This window comes from Lissotriton helveticus, chromosome 1_2, assembly GCF_964261635.1.
Source record: "Lissotriton helveticus chromosome 1_2, aLisHel1.1, whole genome shotgun sequence".
Classification (NCBI taxonomy): domain Eukaryota; kingdom Metazoa; phylum Chordata; class Amphibia; order Caudata; family Salamandridae; genus Lissotriton; species Lissotriton helveticus.
Window position 1 is genome coordinate 248,685,852 of NC_136058.1, and position 26,886 is coordinate 248,712,737.

Consider the following 26,886-nt stretch of genomic DNA (forward strand, 5'->3'; position numbering starts at 1 on the left):
TGCTGAAGATGCACCATCTCCTCGCAGCGGACCTGGTTCGATTCCTCCATCGCGGCCACCCTTTCCCCCAAGCCGTCCATGTCTCTGCGTATTTCCTTTTGTTCGCTCACCAACTCCTGCTTAAGAGTCTGGAAGTCCTCTCTCAACGATCCGAAGAGGGCCTCGAGGAAGGATCTCGTGACCGGGGCCTCCTCCTGGTTCCCACTCTTACCGGACGCGGGTATGGGCGACAACGACGCCGGTTGAGCCTTGTCCCCTTTCTGGGATTGTTTCCCCAGCAGGTCGGCGATAGAGCGGCCTCCTCTTCGATTGGCATTTGCCATCTTGGTGTGGTTCGCCGAGCCCTCTCTCTACGTTCACGTTCTCGGGCTGACGCTCCGGCAGGACAGTCACTACCCCCCGGGGGATCGCTGTGACTCCGGGGTTCAGGGATTATGCAGTGTCTCTGGGGGGCCGCCGGGCCTGACAGATCGCCACTCGCCAATGTCCCAATGCCCCTGTTGTCCCGTGAGTGCTCCCCGGGCGTCCGCGGTCGTCGCGGCCTAGTCCGTCCGACGCTAGCCGTGCCCCCACTCACCGCCCGTAATGCTCAGGGCTCCTCCGGGGGACACCGCTCCCTCCGAGATTGCAGACGTCTCCAACCTCCTGGCTCCTCTCCGCTGGTCCGCCTAGTCCCAGACCGGGCCCTCTATTCTGGCGATGGCCACCTCCCGCCCGGCTGCCGGTCAGGGTGCGCGCTCGTGGGTAGGTCCTACGGTGATCAGGGCCGCAGGTGTCACTATCGCCTCCCAGCCGCCTCCGGGAGCCCCGATCACAGCCCACACTCGCTGCTCCCGAATCAGTGCGCTCCTCCCAGTGGCGCAGGTGAGGTCCTGTCCGCAGCCGGCCCTTTTCCCGGCCGGTGAGTAGGCCCCGACCGGGCCTTTGATGCCAGCACTGCCGGTCTCCTACGTCGCAGGGTGGCACACCTCGGGGACTCTCAGCGTGCCAGTCAGTGGCGACCGGGCCCCGAGCGAGGAGGCGCAACAACACTCAGCTCGGCCGCCAGCCACCCGGCGCTCCCCTTTCAAGCCAGCTCAGGCCCAAGCCGGGGCCTCGATTTGGGCGCCGGTGTCAACCGCTCCCGGGGCCGCTCAGCCGGGACCAAGGCTGCCGCTTCTCCGCGGCTCCCTCACCGGCAATCCTGTGCTGTGGCTACGCCTGCCGCTCCACTTGCCGCCGACGGCGAACTCGCCGCCTCACTAGCCACCGGGGACCACCGCCTGGGTTGGGCCCCCCTCTCGACTGTTCTGTGGAGCTCACCGGCCGCCGTCAGGAACCAGGTACTCCAGGTCTGAATACAGGACTATCCGCCCACCAGGGGCCAAGGCAGGCGGGCGAGGCGACTCCCGGCCAATGCTCCAATCTCCCAGGGTCCCGACTCTGCACCCGCTTGGCCCACGCTATCCCGCCAGGCCCCGACCGGGCCCTCGATTTATAAGCTCCCGGCCCACCTTGTTACTCACTGCCGGGAGCTCCACGGGCCGCTCGAGTCTCTTCTCTCCCTGCCAGTTGCCTCAGGGGCCAGGTGCTTATATTGCGTGGGCCAACTCCTCCAGTGCTCCGCCGTTGCCCAGTCGCATAGGCCCAGACCGGGCCCTCAATTTTCGCGCTCCCGGCGTATCAGATTTCAGCCGCCGGGAGCTCAATGCGCCAGGCCAGCCCCTTGCTCACTCGGCGCCTCTGGAGGTCGGGGGGGTACGCGGCGTCCCCCGATAGGGTCCCCGGCCGCCCAGCACCTCCTCGGTCAGTCCGCTTAGGCCCAGCCCGGGGTCTCGATTTGGCGCCTTCCGCACCTCTCGCTGCTCTCGGTCGGGGTCTCCCCCGGGCGGGACCAGTCTCCGGCTTCCCGGTGTTGCAGGGGACGCCGCTGGCCTCTCAGTCGCGTCGGGGGTACTTGCGGCGGTTGTGGGGAGCAGGGCCTCTTGAAGGTCGATGTTTGGGGGCAATTCGCTATGTTTATGGGTGCTGAAGGGGAATTAGGGCAGGGAGCCACGCAGACCTGCGACTGTTCAGGTCGCCATCTCGGCCACGCCCCCTCTATAATGCATATTTAAATAACGAAGCAAACCACATTCACTGGATGATGTCATCAGTGTTACTCCGCCAACTACGCCCACCCTTAGTGACTACCTCAAATGTGTATATATAAATTTATATAGATATATTTTTAAGAAATTCATCTGATACTTGTTCAATTAATTATAAGGAACTCCTCTCAGGGAAATTATTGTTATTGGTAATTAATTTGTGGCTGATTGCTTATTCTAACGTACTGTTTTGTTTGTATGTTTTTATGTTTAACGGCCCTGTAGAAGTCTCAAGTGAACCGGGACGAAACGCGTTGGCTGTTCATCTTGGACATGTCGTCTTGTTTTTACTTGGAAAATTATGAATAAAATTGATGAAAAGCAATCTGAAAGAATATTGTGTATTATATGATTGTTTGCTGTCAAGAACTGTGTCATAATTTGGCTAAAGACCTTATGATGTGTACAACATCTTCCTAGACTCCAGCAAACATTTCTGGTTGTGCTCCTTATTTTGTTTGGCTCATTGGTGTTATACTTTGTATATATTGTATGTTTAGTTTAATGTTTAGTATAGTGTGTATATGTGTGTAGATAACTGTTGTAGGTGGTCTGTCTTTCAGACTGACATGTTTCACAAATGATATGAACAAGAAAAAAGATTTAAAGAGAAGTAAATAAATACATCAGATCATTTGCATCAGAGAATGCTCTTAGTCTGTTGAAGTAAAAGCCTCACTCGAAAATAACAGCTGGGTCTTTGTTTGTTTAAAATGTTGTATAGGCCCTACCTAGCTGCCTTTGGGCCCAACCCCTTTCTTCTCGAATGATAACTTTAGATTGAGAGCAGATGATGTATGATGTATGATGAATGATGTATGCACTTGAATGAATTTTAATGGAAACCCCTCTTAATGGTGAACTTGAATTTTAAGTTACAATCCTTAAACTTTTAGAAAAGTTACTATTTTGAAAATGCCACTTTAAAAAAGTTCAAAGAACAATTGATAGACAGAATGCAGAACAATGTCATACATTGACCCCAGTACATAGATCTGGGCCTAAATCCATATTTTATTTACTCACCATGTCATTCCAGTTTGGACCCAGCCATATTCAAATCAGTCTTGACCCTGCACCCAATGGGAACAGTCCACCCCAACCTGCCAGGCGAGGGGATCCCTGGACTGGAAACAAGCATCCTAGGACTGGTTTTGGGCCCTCATCACCCAGGATAGCTTGACAACAGTGGCATGGAGAGAACGGGACCCACATCTGGGCATACCCGTCCCACTCCGGGTGACAAATGCAAAAAGAACAATTGATGGACAGAATGCAGAACAATGTCATACATTCACCCCAGTACAAACATCTGTGCCTAAATCCATAGTTATTTTGCCCACCATGCCATTCCAGTTTGGACCCAGCCATATGCATATCAGTCTTGACCCTGCGCCCAATGGAAACAGTCCAGCCTGAACTGCCAGGCCAGGTCCTCCGTGGACTAGAACCAAGCATTCTAGGACCGGTTTTGGGCTTTCAGCCCTCATCAGACAAGATAGCTTGACTCCAGTCGCATGGAGAGCAGGGGACCCACGTCTGGGCATTCCCGTCCCACTCGGGGTGACAAATGCAAAAAAGGACAATTGAAGGACAGAATGCAGAACAATGTCATACATTCACCCCAGTACAGAGATTGGGGCCTAAATCCATCGGTGTTTTGCTCATCATGCCATTCCAGTTTGGACCCAGCCATATGCAAATAAGTCTTGACCGCGCCCAGTGGGAACAGTCCAGCCTGAACTGCCAGGCCAGGTCCTCCCGGGCTCTCAGGGACACAACAAGCTTCAGAGGCTTCCGTTCAATTTCCCTGCTGACCTGCTGCATCAGGGCATTTCTGGACCTGCAAGTCAACCAGCCTGTGCCCTGCAACTGGCCTCTGCCGGAGTGAGTCCTGATCCGAAAAAGATGTGGCGCAAGTCCTGGACCCGGGGCTGGCATCAGAAAGAACTCATTCTTGCCTAACTGAAGGTTCTATCAAATCTGGCACAAAGTGTAGAGAAGCCCAGAAAAGCCTTGACGCACAGCTAATAGTGCTCATCGGACCCAAGGTAAAGCCTTGGCATACAGCTAAGTTCTTCATCGGAACAGGCGTTGAGCGCCATGAAGTCCTTCAAAACCTCGCCGCAGAGCTGAGAGCTTTATCGCAACTAATACAGAGTGACACAAAGCCCTGCAAAGCCTCATCACACAGCTCAGAGCTTCTTTGGAACCAACGCAGAGCACTGAGAAGCCTTGCAAAGCACTGCCGTGCAGACCTCGCACCAAGGATATAAGGTACAACTACCAGCAGGCCACACTCGGTCCGCGCCCGGCCTGCACTCCATCGTGGTCGGCATGAACTTGTAGGACCAGATATCTTCAGATGGTGCTTTGCTGCTGGTGGTGCTATTTTTACTTACAACTTTAAAAGTCATTATCTTCATTTCTGCTGACTTGATTTTTTTCGGGGGGGGCTTTCTTTATTGGCACTATAAAATAGTCACAATTAGTATCAGAGAACAGTATAATTGAAATGCAGGAAAATTTGATGAAAAATAAACATTATCAAGAGTAAAAATTGGATCAGATACATGTTCTGAGTTTCAACATATAAAGCACCATAACATGTTAGAATAATGAGACAAGGAATGAGCTTAAACATTTTAATAAGCATCTGTGATATTTGTAGGCTAGCAATTCATGTGCAGGGCAAGGGGGCTGACTTTGTCATCTTTAGATGTTTCCAGTAAGTGAATTATTTTTTCCATTCTGGTATCATTTTATAAATCAAAATGTACTCTATGTTTCGAACTTATATTGGTAGTTCTGGACTCTGAAACGACCTAATGATGAAGGCACTTTACAAAGTCTAGGAAGCAAAAATGACTGAGCTATGCCCAGTCATCATGTTTGCTTATCTGATATCAAAGTAGAAGAGGTATTTGGGAGTAAATGCAGTCGCAAGAAATGTATCTCTATTTAAGAGAATACATGGAATCGGAGGCATGAGATAAGGTAATCCAACCGAAAATAATTAATCTTTCCCATGGGTCCTCAGAGAATACAGGAACCTTGCTCTCCCACAGAAAAACCTCACTCCATTCTTCCACTGACACAGAGGACAGTTCCCAAGCCCTTCATTAACTATGACTCTTGACAAGTCTACCTAGACTAGATACAACCTACTTCCCCAAATCCAGCTATGTGCCCTACCAGCAGTACAGAACATTTAATAAAGCTTTAGCGCCTGGCTTTTGCAGACTGTTAGAGTGCTATTTGTTTGTAGTTTTCTTTGAGTCCTTTAATAATCTTTTTCCTACTTTGGAGCAGGATTCAGAAATGTGCATGCTCACAAACCAGATAAACACCCCTCTGCGTCCTAATGTTGGATTTGTACTTGACCAGAATATCATGTTAAACTAGACACTCTGCTGCACTTGCTGGGTCTTGGGCATATGGATACCAAAACAATTACAAGGGCAACCTGAGACAATTTTACTATGCAGATTCCCTATTCCTAAAAAATAGGCGAGACTATAAGAGCTCCCTTGGATTTCCAAAGGTTGAGCCCCCAGATAAGTTTAGAATATAGGTGACGAGGACTCGATGACGAAGCATGCTACTAGAGTGAAAGCACAGTGGGTGAGAGCCCTTAAAATAAACCAGCAGGTTTGCCAGAGAGGGCCGTACTTGATGGAGTGTGCCCCTTAGGTCGTGGGCACCCCCTTCTGAATTTAATGTATGCAGATGACACACAAATTCACATGTATACATTAATATACCCTTTCACTCAACTCCTCCAAGATCAGGATTCTCCTTCTTGGCCTGAATGATCCACATCCAGATCAAATTATCTGTAACCTGCACATTAATAATAACATCAATCTCTCAATGATCCACCAGCTAAATAATGTATCTAAACATCTTTTAGACAACATACACATCCTGACATGTCTTCCCCGGGTGATAGGCTCAGCAGCATGTCTGGATTTCTGGATATTCCCAAACACAGGCTCACGGGTTAGTGAACAGCTAAAAGTAATTTCGGATATGGCACACTTACCATGCAATTCCACCATACCACCTCACTAGAGGGGCTTGTTATGGTCTGGAGATGATCAGGGTAGTAGGAGACTATGGGCTTCAGGTGTCTATTGCCTGTGGCACAATAGAGACCCATGACACTTTTACATTCAGTAAGATGGTGCTGTCGACTGGCTCACAATGTTTTCCTATGGTACCCTTCATGCATTGATGGGCAATACAATAATTCATAAGGTTTAGTTACTTAAACCAATATTGCAGCCATGTATTTTGGGTTACCTTAAGTACAGCCTCATTCAGTGCGGATTATATTGGCACGCTGCCTGACTAGTGTATGTATATAAGTTTCCTTGATTATAGTTTGTGACCAGACTAATTCCGTACTTTCTAACTAGCCTAGTTTTCGTTGTGCACTTTTATTGTTTTGTTTGTTTTCGCTATGAGGATTTTTTTCATTTCTACTGTAAACTCTATTTATATTACTCATAGACTTGCATCGAAAGTGACGTGGTATTAAACGATAACTGCATTACTTCAGGTGGTGAGTGCCACGCCATTTGACTCTTATGGCAGTTGGTTTACGCTTTTCCATGATTGATGTTGTTGTCTTCCTTGAAGTCTTCTTTGCCTACCAGCAGCACATGTGCTCACTAACTTCCCTACCCTTGTTTTCCAGTTCCCCCTTGATTCTACAGTTTGAAACTGTGATATGTCAAGTCCTGAACACTTTAAGATGGTTGGGCACTCTGGGTCACTGGCAGGATCAGTTACTAAACCCCTGACACAATTCTGCCCTCTTTGGAAAGTGTTGCTGTAATGTTATATACATTATTCTCTCTGATAATACTATAAATAGAGTCCAAAACAATGCTGTCACTCAACTTGTCTACAGACTGGAATGCACACATCATATCACTAGCCTCTCTGATGATGCTTCACTATCTCCCAGTATAACAACGGACTGGCTTCCATGGCTTATGCTTTGCACACAAGGGGCCTCATTTATGAGGCCTTGCGTCACTTTTACGCCGACGGTGTGTCACTTTTACGCTGCCGGTGCGTCACTTTTTGTGATGCACCAGTGGCGTACAAAATGCACCTTGTTGCGCCATATTTACAAAGTGATGCATCTAGGTAGATGCGTCACTTTGTACACCCCTGCGCCACATTATACCTGCGCCAGGTATAATGTATGCAAGGGGGGCGTATTGACGCAAGGAGGGTCGTAGAAGTGACGGAGTGAAATCTATGAGATCTCACTGCGTCACTTTTATGACGCCGTTGCGTCCAAATCTTGCGCCTGTCTCACAGCAGGCGTAAGACTGACGCAGGCCCTTTCACATGGGGCTTGCCCCAAGTGAAAGGACGCATTGCTGGAGTTGCGTCACTTTTGGGACACACTCCAGCAATGCGTCACTTTTGCGCTTACAGATACGTCAGAAATACTGATGTATCTGTAACTCCTTGCGACATGATGCGTCATACATTAAATATGACGCATCAGGAATATAGCAAGGAGTGCGCACTGAGAAGTGATGCATCGCTGCTTTCACGCAGCGATGCGTCATTTCTCATAAGTGAGGCCCAAGGCTCTCAATGGTCCATCGCCAGACTAATCTTCTTAGGTGCTTCTGCCTATCAACTGACCACATGCCTAAGGATGGCTACACAAAACATTTTGATGTTCACCCTACAAGAAACACAATATTGGTGGCTGATAATGTGTCAGTGCTCCTAATTTTGTAACTTGATTTCTTTATTTTTATGTTCAGAAGACAAGCTTTTAAAGTACAGGAACTCACTAAAGAAGCATTTCTTCGAAAAGGTATTTGGTCTGCCCTTCGTATGACATTTAGATTCGAACTTTAATATATGACTTTAAATTCGTGCTGCTGTTTATCCTTTCGCTCCTCCTCCTGTGTAACACCACAATTTAAAAATACCTTGATGTCACCCCTACTTTGTTCCAGGGGTTTATAAAAACAATGACTAAAACAAGATAACTGCAAGCTCTATTTCTTTCATGTACTGAAACATAACTTGAGATCCAGCAAGGCTTATTTGATGACCCAGTTCAGCTTGACTGTCAAGAGTCACAGCAAGAGATTGATCCGTGCTTCTTGGGGCTCTCGCTATGACCAACCTAAGGGATCTTTCAAGCCTGGCATAGTTCAAGAACAACTAAAAACCTGCAGGTATACAGGGGAATTCTCTTTCCCTGTGATGTTCTTTCAGCATCCAGCTTCAACAAAGGAATGCAAAGCATGAACAGTTGGACCTGCAACACGTATTTCTTCATTATTAAAAAAAAGCCATATGACATAAAAGCACATAATTACCTAAACAACGCCTGTGGGATATTAGTCTTCACAAAGGGGATGCCTCCTTGCTTCTTCAAAACCTGGATGAGCACACAGTCCTCTTCGTCCATAACATCGTGAAATTGTAAAAGGCCAGAAGCACTGTCATAACCCTACAAGGACAAAAAAAGGATCCACATATAAATCAAAAGCTGGTCCCAAACCGTGTTTCATTTAATAACAAAAAATGCAAATCGAGAGCTGATGTGTCCAAGTACGTTTGAATAGAGGTAAACAATGATGAAGGAAAGACAAAGGGCGCAATTAGAAGCATTCCTGCATCTTTACATGACTCAGAGCCCCTTCATGTTGTAAGCAAAAAAAGGAAGAAATATGTGCATGACCAATAAACACGTTACATTTTCACAAGCTGAAAAAGTAAGGATTCTCTATTCCATAAAACTATTCAGGGTGGCTGTGTTGGAAAATGCCACAAGTGACCAGTAGCCCGCTAGAATAGCCACACATGGCCCTTGTTACCCTATGCCAAACCATGATCACCAGATGTATTTATATTATACCACTGTGTAATGCCCATTCAGTTACTTCCAGTAACATATCTGTTAGGCCATTCCAAGCTTTCCTGATGCAAGCTGTGAGACAACCTATTCACCATCATGTAGCCTCCAAATACCCCACAGTCATCACACTTGTCAGCATCCTACAATGCTCACACAGCTGGTGTGATGACTCTGAGTGCACCCCAAGCCAAGCTGTCCTTCACGGCCCATAGGATGAAATCTCCACAATGCTGGATTCATATTCGCCAATGACATCAAAATGTATAAATACATCTCTGTTAGACCTGAATCCAAAACACAACTTATCACAAACATCTGATTTCTGCCTACCTTTTTCCTAAAAACAGAATTGGTGGAAATGGTTTCCCAGCCTATGTTTTAAGGATGGAACCAACTCAATCTTTCGGTTCCTGGGGTGGTCACGTTAGAGGTACTTCCCAGCCTAAGAAAACATTGGGCACCTGATTCTGTAAAGTTTCTCACCAATACTGGTCTTTTGATAGTGGTGTCCACGCCAATGTCCAGCTCCCACAGGCAAAAAGAGGACCATGGGACTTGGATCCCTGGAAAAATTGTCATCTCATGATGACCAAGCTGGATTAACCAATGACATGCCCATAAACGTGGTCAGTGAGCACTATCAGTTCGGCCAGAGGGCCAGGGGCGTAGCTTCGGTGGTGGAGGGGTGTTTGGGGTGTTACACCCTCCTAATAAATGTATTTTCTGAGGACTAATTGGGTACAGGTGCTTTCAGTTAGGTATGGTGAGGTGCGTATTGGATTTCACCTGGGATTTTTGCATGCATACACTGGCAAAAATCACACACACACTCTCTCATCTCCGCTATGAAAGTCCTCAAAATGTTGGCTATTTTACAAAATATAGTGCTTCTGTCACTTACTATTTCTTTCAAACTGCATTCCTCTCCTTTTCCACTGCTCCTTAAGTCTCTCTCATGTAGCCTTCTTGTCATATAATTTATTTTAACATTATATGAAAGCATGATTGTTGGGAAATCTGAAGCTCAAACCCCTTTAATCTTACTGACCAAGCTACGCCCCTGCAGAGGACTGGACCGGTCCCGTAGTCCCAGACACTGCACAAGTGTTTCTGTGAGACCTTCCGCGGGAATTTTGGCTCTGGCACATCAACACGCGGGAGTGCACTAAAACCTCGGACGGGGGAGCAAGAGGAGTCTCTATGTCTTCAACTTGAGGGTCAAGTACCTTGAGTCAAAAACGTGAGTAAATCTGAAAAGAGCAGAAAGAGATTTAATAACCCCTGATCCAGCTGCTCATAGCCCAAGAGATCACATTAATGTACTCTTTATTACCCAATCTCACATTCTACCAGACTGGGTGCTTGGGTTGACAACTGCATAAATGTGAGGGTACAGACTAGGGCCAGCAGAAGATGCTTTATTTTCTGAGAGCTTAATCTGGGCCTCTACAGGATGCAGGTAGGTCATAATGTGTTTTGCGTTTTATGTTTGCCCCATTTGCATATGAGTTCCACAGGTCCAGACAGAAGTTGGTTTGTAGAGCTCCCAGTCCGTTGTTGAATTTCTGCTCAAATAGCTTAAATGACTCACCATGGGCATCTAGCTTGCTAATTATAGAGTTATTAGGAGCCTTATTGGTTTCAACCAGGACTGTTTCTATTTGATGTAAACCTTTATTTGTATTATCTATTCTCTTACTACGTGCAGGTCTCATTCTTGGGCAAGTGGTTACGGATGATTGGGGGGCTTTCTTACTCGTTTTAGTGGAGGTGGTGAGTTGGATTCAGATTGAGAAATTCACTCAAAAATAAATTGAATACACCCATTATGCCCTGGGCCCGCAGTCACACCATTGCCCATTCTTGAGCACCTTCCTTCAACATTAATTGTGTCACTCTCTGAGGAGTCCTTTGGGTCATTGGAGGAGACATTGGTCAAAGTTGCGGAATATATTACAGGTTCTCCACATGTTAGCAGTGATTCTTCCACCGAAGATATTTGCCTGTCTATGTCCCCCAATGCTTTTTTAGGTCTCGCCTGACGTACGCAGCGCACAGCGCTGCTCTCGCCATTCGAAGGCTTTTTGTTATCAATTCAACATGTGCACCCGTACGGAGGGACAAAGTTGGCGTCGGGCTGTCCACATGCACCTGCATTTTTTGTCCCTCCAAAATTGGTGCACATGTTGAAACGGAGTTAAGCCACTTCGCAGCTTTATAACAATGTGGGGACCTGCATGCGCGCCCATGTTTGTAACACCCAAAGCATGTAGTCTGCAGTAGGATGGAGCAGCAGCGCACTCTGCTGGACAGTGGAGATGACAGCTTGTTCACAGAGATACGCATGGTAATGAAAAATGAGTCATGAAAGACAAGACACTGCCACAGGGTGTCTCGCAAGGCCTTCACTCTGATGTAAACCACGCCCCCTTCTTCAGTGTACTTACATCCCTGGGCCAGTAATGTCGTTCACGCCTCTTCTCTCTCCTTTACAGTTCTTACACCTTAAGAATGCTTCTCTTGTGATTCTCCCGAGATATATTTTCTTTCTCTTGTGCCCCTTGCGCCTCCACCCTGTACCTCTATTGTCTGGGGCATGTAAACACCTCTCATAACCTTGAGATGAGGTAAAATAAGTCAAAACAAAGCAACAAGACAACTTCTGCAGGTAAAAGGACCCCACCTGTCCTGTGTCAAAAGCCTTTCGATGGTTTCCTGTTGCTACAAGGTCTCCTTTGTAAATCCTTTCACTCCGCATCACATACAATAAATGACGTGGAAATGGTCCAGTTTTCCTTTGCACAACGTTCAAGAGACGCTTTCAGAAAATTTACCCCACACTGCTAGAAGAAAGCCACAGGCTTCACTGTAAGTCTGAGCCCATGAGGTCTGCAGCTCACCGCCGGCAAGGGGATGTATGTCATTACCACGCATGCTTTTACAACGCATGCCTTTACCACGCAACTTTCACAACGCAAGTCGTTACAACGACTTGCGTTGGGGGTGCTGGATAGTGAATAGTTTAATTTACTATTCCAACTCCAGTCCCCGTGGATAGTAGGGAAGGTTTTGGATAGTAAATTAACTATTCCCTATCCTAGAGCGCCCCCCAGCGCAAGTCGTTGTAACGACTTGCATTGTAAAAGTTGCGTGGTAAAGGTACTGCATTGTAAAAGTTGCTCTTCCCTCGGCAAGGACACAAGCCATCAGCCACCCACAACCACCTGGAGGTAAGGATGATGGAGCCCTGGTTAGTCCTCACCTGACTACAGTAGCAACATAAACACAACTACACCCTTCCACCCAGCAGTGTGAGAAAAAGAGCAGAATCCCATCTCACTCAAAGAAATATCAAAATCTTACAAAAACAAGCATTGGCATAGCCAATAGGTCACACCTTTGGGACCTTATAAGTGTTTAGTTATCCAGCACAATATCCTTGGTGCAACAACATCAACTGTTGTATGGCTAAACACTTATAAGGTTCCAAAGGCGAGACCTATTGGCTATGCCAATGCTTGTTAATATATTTTAGTAAAGACAGTTGTGATTTGTCTGGGGGCTGGGTGAAGGATTTGTTGGCAAAAACAGTGTGTTTTCTCATGCCCATGTTTAAGAAATGCTTTTAGAGTGGAGAAAGGTAATAGCAATAAAATCAGAAAATCATCATAAATCAGAACAGTAAAATGAAAAGTAGGTGCAAGTTATTACATGAAAGGTTTCCAGAGTGTCCAACCCCGCGAACTCACAATCCTAGTACAGACCCCCCTGATATTCGTAGAACCAGTACAATACAGCACCACAAAGCATAGTTCGATACTCCACCCCTCTCCAATTAAGTGAAATGAAGTTTTATCAGCTCCTGGAATAAATGTACAGGGAGTGACTCAGAAATGCCAAGTTGCCTTTCGAGGAAAAGTCACAAGCAGAAGAATAGGAATGCATATACAAGCATCTAAAAGGACCTTACTCTCAACGCAGGTGGGTACATCACAATAAAGCTACCTGGGGTAAGCATTCCAAAGCACTTCCAGCCGCAGTGACAATGGTCAAATTAGGCATCCCCATACTCATATAGCAACAATTTTAGTTTATGGTATACAAGACGAGTAGCTCAATAGTTGTATTTGGCTTCAAGGATTGGATTTACTGTAATCATATATATATTGTAGGGCAAACAAAGAGTCTTCGAAGAGCCCCATATTATCTAGAACAACACTGGAGACTGAGGGATAATATCGCATCTGAGCTCCTGTTGCAGTCCCCATCTTGGAATGGGCTCAATAGATCAGAAAAAAGGGGAAGGTGTGTTTGTCTTAAAAGGTCATTGAAAGACAGCAGTGAAAAATTGAATCAGTGTGCACTCACAGGAGCATCAAAACAACTTTGGAATCACTGAGGCAGTACCATCTGTGTCTTGTCACAAGGAGATTAAGTTTGCATTGGTATGACCGGGAGAGAAGACTGGAGTGGTTCCGGCAGATGTGTAGGTTGCATCAGGCCACAAAGTTGCAGAGATGTTTATCTGTAACCAGGGTTTCTCTTCACATCGATAGGGCATTGGATGTCTCAATGCTCATAATATGTTCCATTCCAGAGGACAGATCGAACTTGATGCCATTGTGGCAGTAAAAAGTAGCACCATCGAAAGGAGCAGCAGTATTATGATGCAATCTTCAACTCCGCCAAGCTAGGCCCTCATCCCCTTAAAATATCTCAAACAACTTTATTCATGAAAGATTTTCTGGGTTGCACATGCACTTCTTAGGCCGCATGAACCCACTTGTGGCTACTGATGTATTCTAATATCAAAATTAACTTCATATAGAAGATTGAAAGAATCAAAGCTAAAATCAATATTATTTTCAGGGTTATAGAAAATAAATATTTTCCAAAATGGGCAAGTCTTTTGTTTTAATCTACTGACGGTAATATAGTGCTTATGTTAAATAGTTTATATTTATGTTTGTATTCAATCTGTATTTTCCATGTGCACATGTTACTCTTTGATTAGCTGAATGGCCAAATGGACTTGACTCTGCACTCAAAGTGTCTCTTAGTTGTAGTTTCTTTGTATACTTTTTCAATAATGTGGCTGGTGCTATATGTGGATCCCCTGCTGAGCCACAGGGGTAACTTAAACTACTATGGATACGTGTTTCTTGAACCTCAAGATTCACAACCACATCAGTGCTGATGTGGTTGTGAATCTTGAGGTTCAAGAAACACGTATCCATAGTACTCTTTGATTAGCACCATGGAGATGGAATGTTCATGATGAATGTTGAGTCAATTGCACCTGACTCCGGCTTGCTGATGGATGGGACATTTTATGCTCTTGATTAAACTTAATTTGTGCTACAATTGGTCTTCTCAAAATATTCATTTATCTAATTTTACACTTGCTACGACGTGGTGAACTTAACCCTATGCCCAGATGTAAGGTGATTTGTCTCAACATCAACACATTTTAAATCAAGAGTCTTACTTCAGCCCTGTAGCAGCTGTTCATGTGAGTTTATATTTATCCATCCTTAATAAGTAAGCATACGCCACATGCCTCACCCTGTTGTATCTAATACATAGTGGAGAGGTTGGGAGGCTTCAATGGGGGCTCATTTTAACTTTATATTCTGACTTAGTAATCTTAGCCGTCAAGGGAAGAGTTGCTTTGATTAAAAAGAAATCCATTTACAATATATTAGGGCATGCACCACACATCTCACCTTTCTTTTTCAAATCCTGAGAGGTTGGGAGACTTCCGTGCGGGCCCTATTTTCTCTTCCATAAGTTTCATAGTTGTTTTTAGAAATATTGTGATTGCGCTCCTGTTCACTGTGGCTTTTCCTTGGATCTTTTAAAATTGCTGTGACTTAAAATTAAGAACCAGCGTTTTGAAAGCCTATTTTCCAAGGAGCGTGTTATGCAGTTGGAAGTGGTATTTGTCAAGCAATTTCTAAAGGATTGATGTATTGGAGGTGTCACTCTAAATGTCTGATGTACTGGAGATGTCCACGCTTATTTTTAGGTTTCGCCTGGGGCACGGAGCGTTAGCTCCGCCTCCAGAGAAATCTCTAGTCTTCAGTAAGGGACTCTTGGAATACGCCCTCTGTTCCATTGGCTAGCTCCATAAATGGAGGCTAGCCATTGGAACAGAGATCTGTCCGTCAAGGCCGGACCAGATCGGGGGCGTTCCCCAGATTTTTTCCCTCTCCACTCACTTCTGTTCGTTATCACGGTGGTGGGTGTGTGTTACGCAGGAAGCGCTTTATCTATACCCCCCTAACGCTTGGAAGCGCTTTATATTCCTCACAGCGCCTGGCAGCGCTTTTATTCCTATAGCGCTGAGGAGCGCTTCATCTGTTACCGCCGGTGCCCCCCCGGCATTGCCCGAGATTGTCCCTGTCGCCGCCCGGCTGAACCGGAAGTCAGGCAGGCCGGGAGCGGGACAGGAGGAAGTGCCAGGAAGTAGGAGGGCGGGAGCCTACCCCGCCTCCCACGAAGCGTCGCAGCTTTCTGGAGCACCGGAGCAGGCAGGAGCCTTCCCTGCGCCCCGGTGCCCTCGCCCCAGAAAGAGTGAGGAGGAGACTTGGAGGCTCACGAGAAGACCGCCGTCGCCGCCTCTGTCCGTGCCGCCAGCCACCAGCCAGAGGAGAGAGAAGCTGGTAAGTGCTGGGGCGGGAGGAGAGTCCGGCGAGATTGTCCCCGTCGCCGCCCGGCCGTACCGGAAGTCAGGCAGGCCGGGAGCGGGACAGGAGGAAGTGCCAGGAAGTAGGAGGGCGGGAGCCTACCCCGCCTCCCACGAAGCGTCGCGGCTTTCCGGAGCACCGGAGCAGGCAGGAGCCTTCCCTGCGCCCCGGTGCCCTCGCCCCAGAAAGAGTGAGGAGGAGCCTTGGAGGCTCACGAGAAGACCGCCGTCCCCGCCTCTGTCCCTGCCGCCAGCCACCAGCCGGAGGAGAGAGAAGCTGGTAAGTGCTGGGGCGGGAGGAGAGTCCGGCGAGATTGTCCCCGTCGCCGCCCGGCCGAACCGGAAGTCAGGCAGGCCGGGAGCGGGACAGGAGGAAGTGCCAGGAAGTAGGAGGGCGGGAGCCTACCCCGCCTCCCACGAAGCGTCGCGGCTTTCTGGAGCACCGGAGCAGGCAGGAGCCTTCCCTGCGCCCCGGTGCCCTCGCCCTAGAAAGAGTGAGGAGGAGCCTTGGAGGCTCACGAGAAGACCGCCGTCGCCGCCTCTGTCCCTGCCGCCAGCCACCAGCCGGAGGAGAGAGAAGCTGGTAAGTGCTGGGGCGGGAGGAGAGTCCGGCGAGCAGTAGGTTCCACGAGGGCTCCGGGCCCCATTCCCAGTGCCCGTCCCTCTCCTATGGAACGAGCACAGGAGTGTGCAGGGCCCGGGGGGCCTTACATCAATCTCAAGTCCCCCGAGCGAGGGGGGACTCCATTCTCAGGTGCACAGTCTTGTTTGAGAGCCTTCGCTGCGGTGCCTCAGTTTGTGTGATTTTTATCGCAGACGCTGCAGAGGTTTTACAGCAACAAAGAGTGGGCCATTGACTTAAGCGGAGCCAATCACTGTATGAAGCAGCCAAGAGGTGTAGTACTTCCCAACACTTTATGAGGCCTATTCGCTGTTTTCAGATATCTAAAGTGCTTTAAGGACCAGCGCAGGCCTTAGTTTTGAAAGCAGTTACCATGCACGTTACTTGCAGGGAATATGCGTCCATGGAGGGAAGATAAAAGAACAAGGAAAGTGGCTAGGACAGCGTCTCTTTAAAGGTAGAGTTTTGTCTCTTTCTCCCATCGCTCCGCAACGAGATGGTTTAAAGCGCTATATGCTTGTTTCCCCTTGTGTGCAGCAGTTTTAGTGCTGGGCTGGATCCTGCGTGGAGGGAGGGAGCCGGGGAGCACGTTAGCAGCAGGAAGTGCCCTTCTTGGAGCATGCCTTTGAATGAATGGCAGTTGTTTCTTGCGTCCGCCAAGTTCTTTAAATTTGTATGACTGACCGTGGATCCGGTTTGTATCTAGGGGGTGCAGGAACCAGACCACATTTGTTTGACACCTCTCAATCTGTGCATTCAAAAAAGCGCATGGGTTTCCACTTGAACTGCCTTGAGCCAGTATAGTTTTTTTAATTAAGACGTTTAATGAACAGCAAAGCAAAAAGGGCTAATGCAATTGACTGATAATGAACATTGACACTACAAAAAAATGAGGCTGCAGTGCATCTGTCAGATCCCTTTAAAACCCAAAGCATCTCCTGCCCTTTCCCCTCCTTCCCACTGCGTCGGCAATAAAACGATAAACCGTATTGACACAAGGACGAGCGTATCGCTCTCGGTGTTATTGGAGGAAAGGGTGAAAGTGCCACCCGGCAGCCGTTGTGTTGACACCTACCGCTTTTTTTCTGTAGATATTTTTGTTTCCCCTTGCTGGTGGCGTGTGTTGGAGGAGGGTCTGCCCTGACAGCTCGCGTGGACCGCCGGTGCCTCGACAGGGCCCTGCGCGCATCCTTCTCGTTATCCCGCAGCCCCAAGAGGATCACTTCCAGGCGGGATTAGGTTACCCCGGAGGCAGGGATTTGCCCTTGTACTGCCTGTTGACCCCTCCAGCCCTCTGGTGTGTAATACTCGTTTTATTACACTTTCGCTCTTGCCTGGCATCATTAATCGTTCTGCCTATTACATTTACATCGTTCTGTGCATTTAAGCTTCAGGGAGTCGGCTCCCCAAATCCAAAAAGTGGATGCTTTGGAGTTCCACTGACAGGGGCAGAAGATAACGTCCGGGTGCATTTCTGTAGTGTTTAAATTAAATAACCGGAACATAGCGCTTTTGCATGGTGACATTCTAGCACCGTATACTGCTTATACCTTCTGGAGCGATCCTTGTTTAAGGAGAAATCCTAGTCACTCCCTTAATTCCCCGTTTTCATTGGTGACAGATCCATCATACTGATTTGCTCCTAGTTGCTCATTTGGTCATTCTTGGCTTTCTTACTCTTCCTCAGTGCCCTGTAATTAGTAGCATAAAAAAGTGCTCCTATCTCTTTGTTTCACTTTCTCCCCTTTTAGACGTTTGATAATAGTTGACACCTGTCCCACATAATCTGTTATTGGCATGGCATTGCACCTCTTCTCACGATTTTCAAACCTCTTTGGATTTTCTTTGCTGGAAGTTGATTTTAAGTATGTAAAATAAAGATGCCTCCACTTCAGTGAGTTGTAGGCAGGGAATTATGCAGCAGGGAGCACCAAATTACATATCAGGGTTGATTAATTTATGCTGCAAGAAAAGGGAAGTTATAGGGCTTAATGCTAAAACTTACAAGAGCAGGCGGCACAGATAACTTATCAGCAGTAATAATAAAAACAGCTATTCCTTGGTGGAACAACTTGCTCCACCTGCTTTTTCAAACAAATTCTCCTGAAAAAAGCTTCCTAGATTGCTGGAAGGGGCAGTCCCTCGAGTCTGGGGTACACCTCCTCCACCTCTGGCCAAGTTAGAACCCCCGCCCCACGTACGCAGCTCTATCTTCATTGTTTACCTCCTCTCTTTCATCACTTCTCCCTTACCCTCCCTCTATTTCATGCTAGAGGCTTCATGCGAGCCTCAGCTGGTGAAACTCTGCTTCTGTGCCACCCCTGACCTCTGTGTGGGGCTCTTTGCGTGTGTGTGGGGCTCTTTGCGTGTGTGTGGGGCTCTTTGCGTGTGTGTGTGGGGGGCTCTTGCATGTGTGTGTGGGGGGCTCTTGCGTGGTGTGTGTGGGGGGCTCTTGTGTGTGTGTGGGGCTCTTGTGTGGGTGTGTGTGTGCAAATGCAATACGTCTTGCATTTGCGACAGAGTAAGCTGTTGGCATTGTAAATGACAATGCCATTTATTTATCTGTTTTCAAAACAAACACATAAATAAAAAGTTTGTAATTTACAATGCCAATAGCTCAAACTTTTCCGAAGGCGAAACCGTTGCATTGTAAATGCTTGTTTGAATTACTTGCTACCTTGAAAGTCACCGCCTTAGAAATTATAGGCGTTTCTTAACCACATCGCTGCTTAAGAGTTTCCCCTGCTGTGCTGGACAGCAACGAAAACGGGTGTGGTCATGACGAGCTGAGCTCGTCATGAGCACCTGAGAGGTACATGCCATGACGAGCTGAGCTCGTCATGAGCATGGAAGGGGTTAAGGAGCCTCGATTAACAGTTTTTATTTTTCATATCTCTAAATTCTAGCTCGAGATGATTGGATTGTGTTGTTAAGCACTTTCAATTTGTGGTTTTTATTTGTTTATGGCTTTGATGTACATTCGTTATACTTGGAAAACCACCAGCACATGCATGTGCGTCATTTGAAATCAGCGCGTGTCTTTAAAATCAGCGCATGTATTTATCACATACAAAAGCCTCCAGAACATATCTACGCATCATTTAAATTCAGCGCGTTGCCATTTCCTTTTGAGCGCTTACTGTTCAATCCGCGCTTCCTGGGGATTTTATTTGTCTCTTTCTCGTCATCCTTTGGAACTTCACTCTTCCTAGCTCCTCACGACCTTCAACTTCATTGCGTCATGTTACGCAACGTATTCTTAGAGCGTAACGTGACGTGAGCGCAATTGTTTTTTCCTTCATTGCCGCTGTCACTCACAATTTGTAGCACCTCCATAAACGCTTAGCTCTTCGTGTCAAGAGTAAAAGCATCAAAACGACCAATGCATCAAGAATAAAAAGTAATCAATTCTTTGACTCCACTGTCACCTAGTGGGTGTAGACATAATTGCATGTTTCTTTGTTATTTTTTTTTGTTATTCAACAGGTTAGGATACCATACTATTTCTCAATGTATTCGTTTATGCTCGTTCAAAGCACGAAGTATAGACATGAAAGGACTAGTTTTACCATTTTTATTATTATTTTTTAATTGAAATTTTGAAATTTGAGTCGCATTATCCAATTTGGGTAAGCTCAGGGGTCATTTTGTCCTTATCATACTGGCAAATCTTTGGTACTCATTCATTTCTGTTTCCTCAGGACAAAGTTCAAATTAAACCTAACTTGAGGACTATTACAAAATTGAACCCTTTTACCCTATTCTTTTTTGTTTCAAATTAAGTCTATAGTACATTGTCACATATTGAACAAGCAAAACGTTGCCACACCACCTTTCTTTTTGTCATCACCGGGTGATCCACCCATAAAATGGCAAAAATGGAAGAAAGTTTTCGAAAGGTATGCTAAGGTATGTGGTACTAACCTGAGTGCAGAAAGAAGAACTGCGTTACTGTTGCATTGCCTAGGATCTGAAGGTCAGGAAGTTTTCGATCATCTTCCTGAAATTGATGATACCACCTTAAACGAATATGAAATATGCATTGCAAAGTTAAATAAACACTATTTACCCAAAGTAAGCACTATTCTTGAGAGGTACCATTTTGTGAGAAGAAACCAAAATGAGGGTGAAAGTGTTGAGAATGATATCTCTGCGTTGAGAAAACAAGGTTCTTCCTGTAAGTTTGGTGCCTTAATTGAAGAGAGGATTAGAGATCAGTTCATGCTTGGTCGCAACATACAAAAGGTTAGAGACGATATTTGGCAAAAGGATGAGTCATCACTTGACAAAGTAGTTTCTATTGCCAAACAGATAGAACATTCTGTGAAATGTTTGATATCATTACAAAACAGGAAAAAACTAGTAGTGCAGTTGTACATGAAGTGAAAGTGAACGCTAAACAGAATGTCATAAAGAAAAATCTTAAGCATAATTCAAAAGATAATAGTTTTCGTTCTTCCCAGAACAAAATTTATCAACCGAAGTGCTTTCGTTGTGGAATTATTGGTCATTTAGCAAATGACAAAAAGAGTCCTGCATAAAGAGTATGTGTACAAAATGTAAAAAGGTTTGTCATTTTACTAATGCTTGTCACTTAAAAAAGACAAAGACCAAAGTTAATCTAGTTGACCAAAATAGGTGCACAGAAGATGATTCTGATTCTGATTTCGACTGTGGGCAGATCGTCTCACAAATTTCTGATAAAAAGGACCTTTTGACACAGTGATGATTGAAGGGAAAGGTACTCGCATGCTTCTCAATTCTGGTGCAAAGATTTCTATTGTATCTAAACAGTTGCTTAAAAGACAAAATAAAAATTATGAATGCAGACATCAGTCCGTTTGCTTATGGTGGCGAACCCATCAAACTTTTAGGGTATTTTAAAGGATTGATAGAATATAAAGGTAGACTCACTGCTGGCAAGGTTTATGTCTCTCACAAAGGTGATAGCATATTAAGTTGGCTACACCAAGAAGACCTTGGGGTCATGTTAGATCCAAATAGTGATCCACCAATTGTATTAAAGGAACATTTCAAGGTAAACTTAGTTAACTCTACTGGTGACTGTATGAAATACTTTGACAATCTCAAAACTTCCTTCCCAAGTGTCTTTAGGAAAGAACTGGGTTGTCTTCGAGGGTACACCCATAAAATCAAATTAGTTTCAGGGGCTGTCCCTGTTGCGAGTAAAGTTCGCAGCATGCCTTTTTCAGTAAAGGATGAAATGAAGGAGCAGATAGAGAAATTCTGACAGAAGTTTACGCTTATGCATAGACTTGAGGAATTTGAACAAACAAGTAGTTGTTTATAAGTATCCCCTACCAAAAATTTCTGAAATGCACATATTACTGAAAGGTGCTAAGGTCTTTTCCACTGTAGATCTTAAGTCTTCCGTCTCCTCACCCACGCACACAAAGCCCTACACAACCAAGGCCCGACTTACCTCAACAGCCGCCTCAACTTCTACGCTCCCAAACGCCATCTCCGCTCGACCAGTCACGCCCTCGCCGCCGTCCCCCGCATCCGAAGAGCGACAACAGGAGGAAGGTCCTTCTCCTACCTGGCCGCCAAGACTTGGAACTCCCTCCCGACCGACCTGCGCCTGACCCAAGACCACCTCTCCTTCAGGAAGAAGCTCAAGACCTGGCTGTTCGAGCAGTAAAGGCACCCCCCCTCCCAGCGCCTTGAGACCCTACGGGTGAGTAGTGCGCTCTATAAATGTCTTGATTGATTGATTGAAGTCTGCGTACCATCAGATTTTGTTGAATGAGTGTTCCAAAGATTATACCGCGTTTATCACTCCATTTGGCACCTTCTGGTTTGCCAGACTGCTTTTTGGTTTGATATCCGTGGCCTCCGTTTTTCAGAGGGCTTTGGAGAAGGTTTTGCAAGATCTGGTTGGGGTTAATATCTGTTTAGAAAAAGAAGTGAGCTACCCCACTGTACAAGAGAGGGGCTACCACAGGTAAATAAAATGTAGAGTTCTCTTGGAGAAAGAATAAAGTAAAATAATGTTCACAATAACATCTAATCCTCTTGTTATATCCTCCACACGACACAAGATCTCAATCATACACAATCACTCAAAAGACCCTAGACCCAACTGGTCAATTATGGTAGTATTACAAACAAATGCATTAAAAAAGGATATTTATTTATGTCAAAAGTATCTATTGCAAATTAAAAATTACAATACAACAAAAATGTATACATTAAAAACACAATGTTGCATTCATATGACAATGGGAGACAAAAACCAAATGCAAATAATTAATTGCATCTATTGTGGGTTGTTTCCTATGGAATTTGTTTTGTTATATGTTAGACTGTCCACAGCCCTTCATATTCTATTGGACAGTAACAAGTTCCTGGGATACAACCAATTAAAAACCACAGGCGTCAACGCATTTCGGTGATATTGTTCAGATGTAAACCACCTTTCTCAAGACTAAAATTATATAACAGTCTCTCTTATGAAAAGAACCAGCAAATTTGTTGGCAATTCCAAGGATGGCATGGGAATTTATATCTTCCACTTGATATGGGCAGGGCTCCTATGGACTCCAAGCGCCAGTTATACACAATCTTCTTTGGAGCTAATACATAAGCGTAATTCTCCTTCTGATTTATTTAAATGATCGAGGTGCAGCCTGGTATTCCCTATAACCTTGATCCTGTGTGGGAATCCAGAACATACTTATGCATATATCGTGATGCAATATTGCTAGGAGTCCGTGTATTGTTCATATAGATAGGGTTTCCACAGTGCCTCAACTGATAGTGGGATCTAGCTCGGCAGTAGCTCCTGTCCTCAATCGGGTCGCAGACAAACTTGATTGAGTGATTGTGTATGATTTAGGCGTTATGTCATGTGGAGGACATAGCAAGAGGATTAGATGTTATTGAGAACATTATTTTACTTTATTCTTTCTCCAAGAGAACTCTACATTTTATTTCCCTGGGGTTAAGATCTATCAGGATGACGTTTTGATTTTTGGAGGCAATGATGAGGAACATAATTTTAGACTAAAGCAAGTGTTTGAAAGGTTCAGTCAATTTAATCTTACTGTCAGACTGGATAAATGTAAGTTTAAGAAATCTTCTATTAACTACCTGGGACACACCATTTCAGAGAAAGGAGTACAACCCAAACAAGAATTGGTTGAAGCCATAACAGAAATTAGTTTCCCCAGCCAATAAAGAGGAGTTGATGACATTTCTGGGTATGGCGGAATACTACAGTAAATTTGTACCAAGGTTTGCTGAGAAAAGCAATAAATGAAAACATTACTATGCAAAGGGGTTGATTTTGTGTGGTCTCCAAAATGTGAAGAGGAATTTGTCACCCTTAAAGCAGATTTAGGAAAAACACCAAAATTACGCAGTTTTGATCGCTCCTTGAGGTCTGTTTTAGTTACAGACGCCAGCATGAAAGGTCTTGGAGCTGTTCTTCAACAAGAGAAGGGAGATCAGGTTAATGTAATGTTATTCCTCTCTAGGAGTCTAAAAGGACCTGAACTCAGGTATTCTGTAATAGAGAGGGAAGCATTAGCTGTACATTGGGCCATGAAGAAGTTAAAAAATGTACTATGGGGAACAAAGTTTACTGTGAGAATGGACCATAAACCCTTATGTGAGGTCTTTAACAAGAAAGGTTTTTATTCCATTTCCAACCAAATTTCAAAATGGGTTGTGGCACTGCAGGCTTACGATTTTAATGTAGAGTATTTACCTGGTGTGGGAAACTGTGTTGCAGATACCTTGTCAAGACTTGTGTGAGAAGATATTGATGACTCAGTTGTTGAGGATGACAATTCTAATGAATGGGTCTGTAACATAGAAGATGATGGCATTAAAGTAGAGAAGTGGAGAGATGAGTGCAAAAATGACGTAGTCCTAATAGAATTGTGTGTTTTAATTAAAAAGGGGTGGTTTAAAAAGACTGATGGAGAGTTGGACAAGTTTTGGAATGTTAGAGATGAATTGTCTGAACTTGATGGCATTGTCTTAAGGGGGTCAAAATGAATTCCTCCTTCGACCTTGTGAGGAGAATTGATTGATCTGGCTCGCAAAGGTCATCAGGGCATGTCCAAAACAAAAGAGAGGTTGAGACTAACTTATTGGTGGCCGGGGATTGATCTCCAGGTTGAGCGATCCATTAGGGAGTGCGTGCCCTGCACTCTTAGTGAAAAATGCCTTAAGCCTTGGGTCCAAACTTAGGTCATCAGGGAACATCCTGAGGGTCCTTGGCATGAGCTAGCTTTAGATATATTAGGTCCAGTCCCAACTGAAGGAGAAGATATGTATGTTTTTGTTTTAATTGACATGTATTCAAGATGGCCAGAAATCAAGCTTACCAAATCAATTGATTCTAAACATGTTATTTCTTTCTTAAAATAATTTTTTGCACGGGAAGTTTACCTAACTGTTTATTAACAGACAATGGGGTACAATTTGTACCTGTTGAAATGTAAAGGTTTTTGGAGAAATGTACAATAAAACATAAAAGATGTTCGCTCTATCATCCAGAAACAAATGGCATGGTGGAACGCTTTGTTAGAGTGCTTAAAGAAACCATCTCTATGGCAAAACAGAATGGAATGGATTGGAAAAAAGAGGTAAATAGAAAGGTTGAAGTTTATAGATTTTCACCTCATGCCATGACAGGATGTACTCCTTTTCATCTTCTCAAAGGAAGACACCCCAATACTCTTGTGGTGCCTTTCTGGGTAAATGATATGGTTTCTAAGAAGGAGGATAGGCCTAGAGTTGATTGCTGGAAAAGTAAAAAGGAAGGTAAGATTGCTGTAAGTAAACAAACATTTGATGTCAGAAAGGCATCTAAGGTCACGGTGGTAAAGGTTGGTGACTTAGTAATGATCAGGGCTCCACTTGGACATAAAACGTCTGCTTTATTTCAGAGGCCTCACAAAGTGGTTAAAGTTTTAACCAATGCTCTTAAGACTGAAGATTCTCGAATATTGAATCTCAAAAGGGTTGTGGTGATCAAGAACACTTCTCTTTTGAGTGGTGATTCTTTTATTGATCCAAAGTCTGTTACATCTAGTAAACTCTTTGATCATCCCAGGAAAAGAAGTGAAAGAATCAGAACCAAACCTATGAAATTTAACGACTTTGTGATGGACAAATAGTTATTATAGGAGGAAGGTATGTAATATAGTGCTTATGTTAAATAGTTTATATTTATGTTTGTATTCAATCTGTATTTTCCATGTACACATGTTCCTCTTTGATTACCACCATGGAGATTGCATGTTCATGATGAATGTTGAGTCAGCTGCACCTGACACCTGCTTGCTGATGGTGAATGGGACATTTTATGCTCTGGATTAAACTTAATTTGTTCTACAATTGGTCTTCTCAAAGGATTCATTCATCTAATTTTACACTGACGTTTCCAAAATGTAACTGGTGTTTAAGCATTCCTGTTTCTTGTGCCTACACCAATGTTTCCAAAGGAATTTAATGTTGTGTTTACTTATCTTTTGGAAAAATAGCAACAATATTTCAATTCAGCTACTTAAGGTTTCTCTGAACGCTCTACAGCTAAATTCAAGTCCAAGTTTATCTCTTGTGGAGTAAGTTTAGGAGTAATTGACCGAGTCAAAGGAAATCACTTCTGTATTTCAGTAGGAATTAAGCTTTCTTTTGGGCCCCTATCTAGTGGTAAACATCACCAATTGCAGACGGTTATAACAGTTATACAATCTGCTCTGTCGTTGATAATGAAGTGCTCATCTTGCGGGTGCCTTGGTGGTTAAGCCTTGGCCAAAGCGTCTGTTGACGCTCCCGCTGCTCACTCTTGGGAAAAGTGCCTGCATGCGCGCTGTGCTGGCAGTTATTTAAGCGTGTTGCGCTTAATATCATAATTTTAAATGCTCGTTTTGATATTTGTTTAATATTTTCCTGTGAGCCTTGGTTTTAATTGTAATTTGGTCCTGCCCACATACTTGCATTTTAAATAGTGCCCCCACCGCGCTTAGCGCGGAGCTTACCGTTTTGTGCAGCTTCCTCGTGGTGCTTGGTCGCCATCTTGGGGTGGTCTCTGCCTCCTTCCGCCTCTTGCCTGAGCGCTCTAGCGCTTCCTGTTGCCCAGGTGAGCTGCTACTTAAGGCGAGCTCTCCCGCTGCTCACTCTTGGGAAAGGTGCCTGCATGCGCGCTGTGCTGGCAGTTATTTAAGCGTGTTGCGCTTAATATCATAATTTTAAATGCTCGTTTTGATATTTGTTTAATATTTTCCTGTGAGCCTTGGTTTTAATTGTAATTTGGTCCTGCCCACATACTTGCATTTTAAATAGTGCCCCCACCGCGCTTAGCGCGGAGCTTACCGTTTTGTGCAGCTTCCTCGTGGTGCTTGGTCGCCATCTTGGGGTGGTCTCTGCCTCCTTCCGCCTCTTGCCTGAGCGCTCTAGCGCTTCCTGTTGCCCAGGTGAGCTGCTACTTAAAGCTCACTCTGGTCGCGCAGCGGTGACGCGCAGCGGTCGCGCCTGACTCGCGCCGGAGTCGAGCCAGAGTCTG

The 26,886-nt window shown here is 45.2% G+C and overlaps 1 protein-coding gene across 2 annotated transcripts in view; it reads right to left on the reverse strand.

The window, feature by feature from the left end:
- Positions 1 to 26,886, reverse strand: part of LOC144800424 (vitamin D3 hydroxylase-associated protein-like) — a 654,091-nt gene that overhangs the window by 311,596 nt on the left and 315,609 nt on the right. For both annotated transcript variants that reach the window (XM_078671680.1, XM_078671681.1), the window contains exon 4: positions 8,495 to 8,628. In XM_078671680.1, coding sequence (XP_078527806.1) covers positions 8,495 to 8,628 — 134 coding nt within the window. The remainder of the gene's footprint in view (positions 1 to 8,494; positions 8,629 to 26,886) is intronic.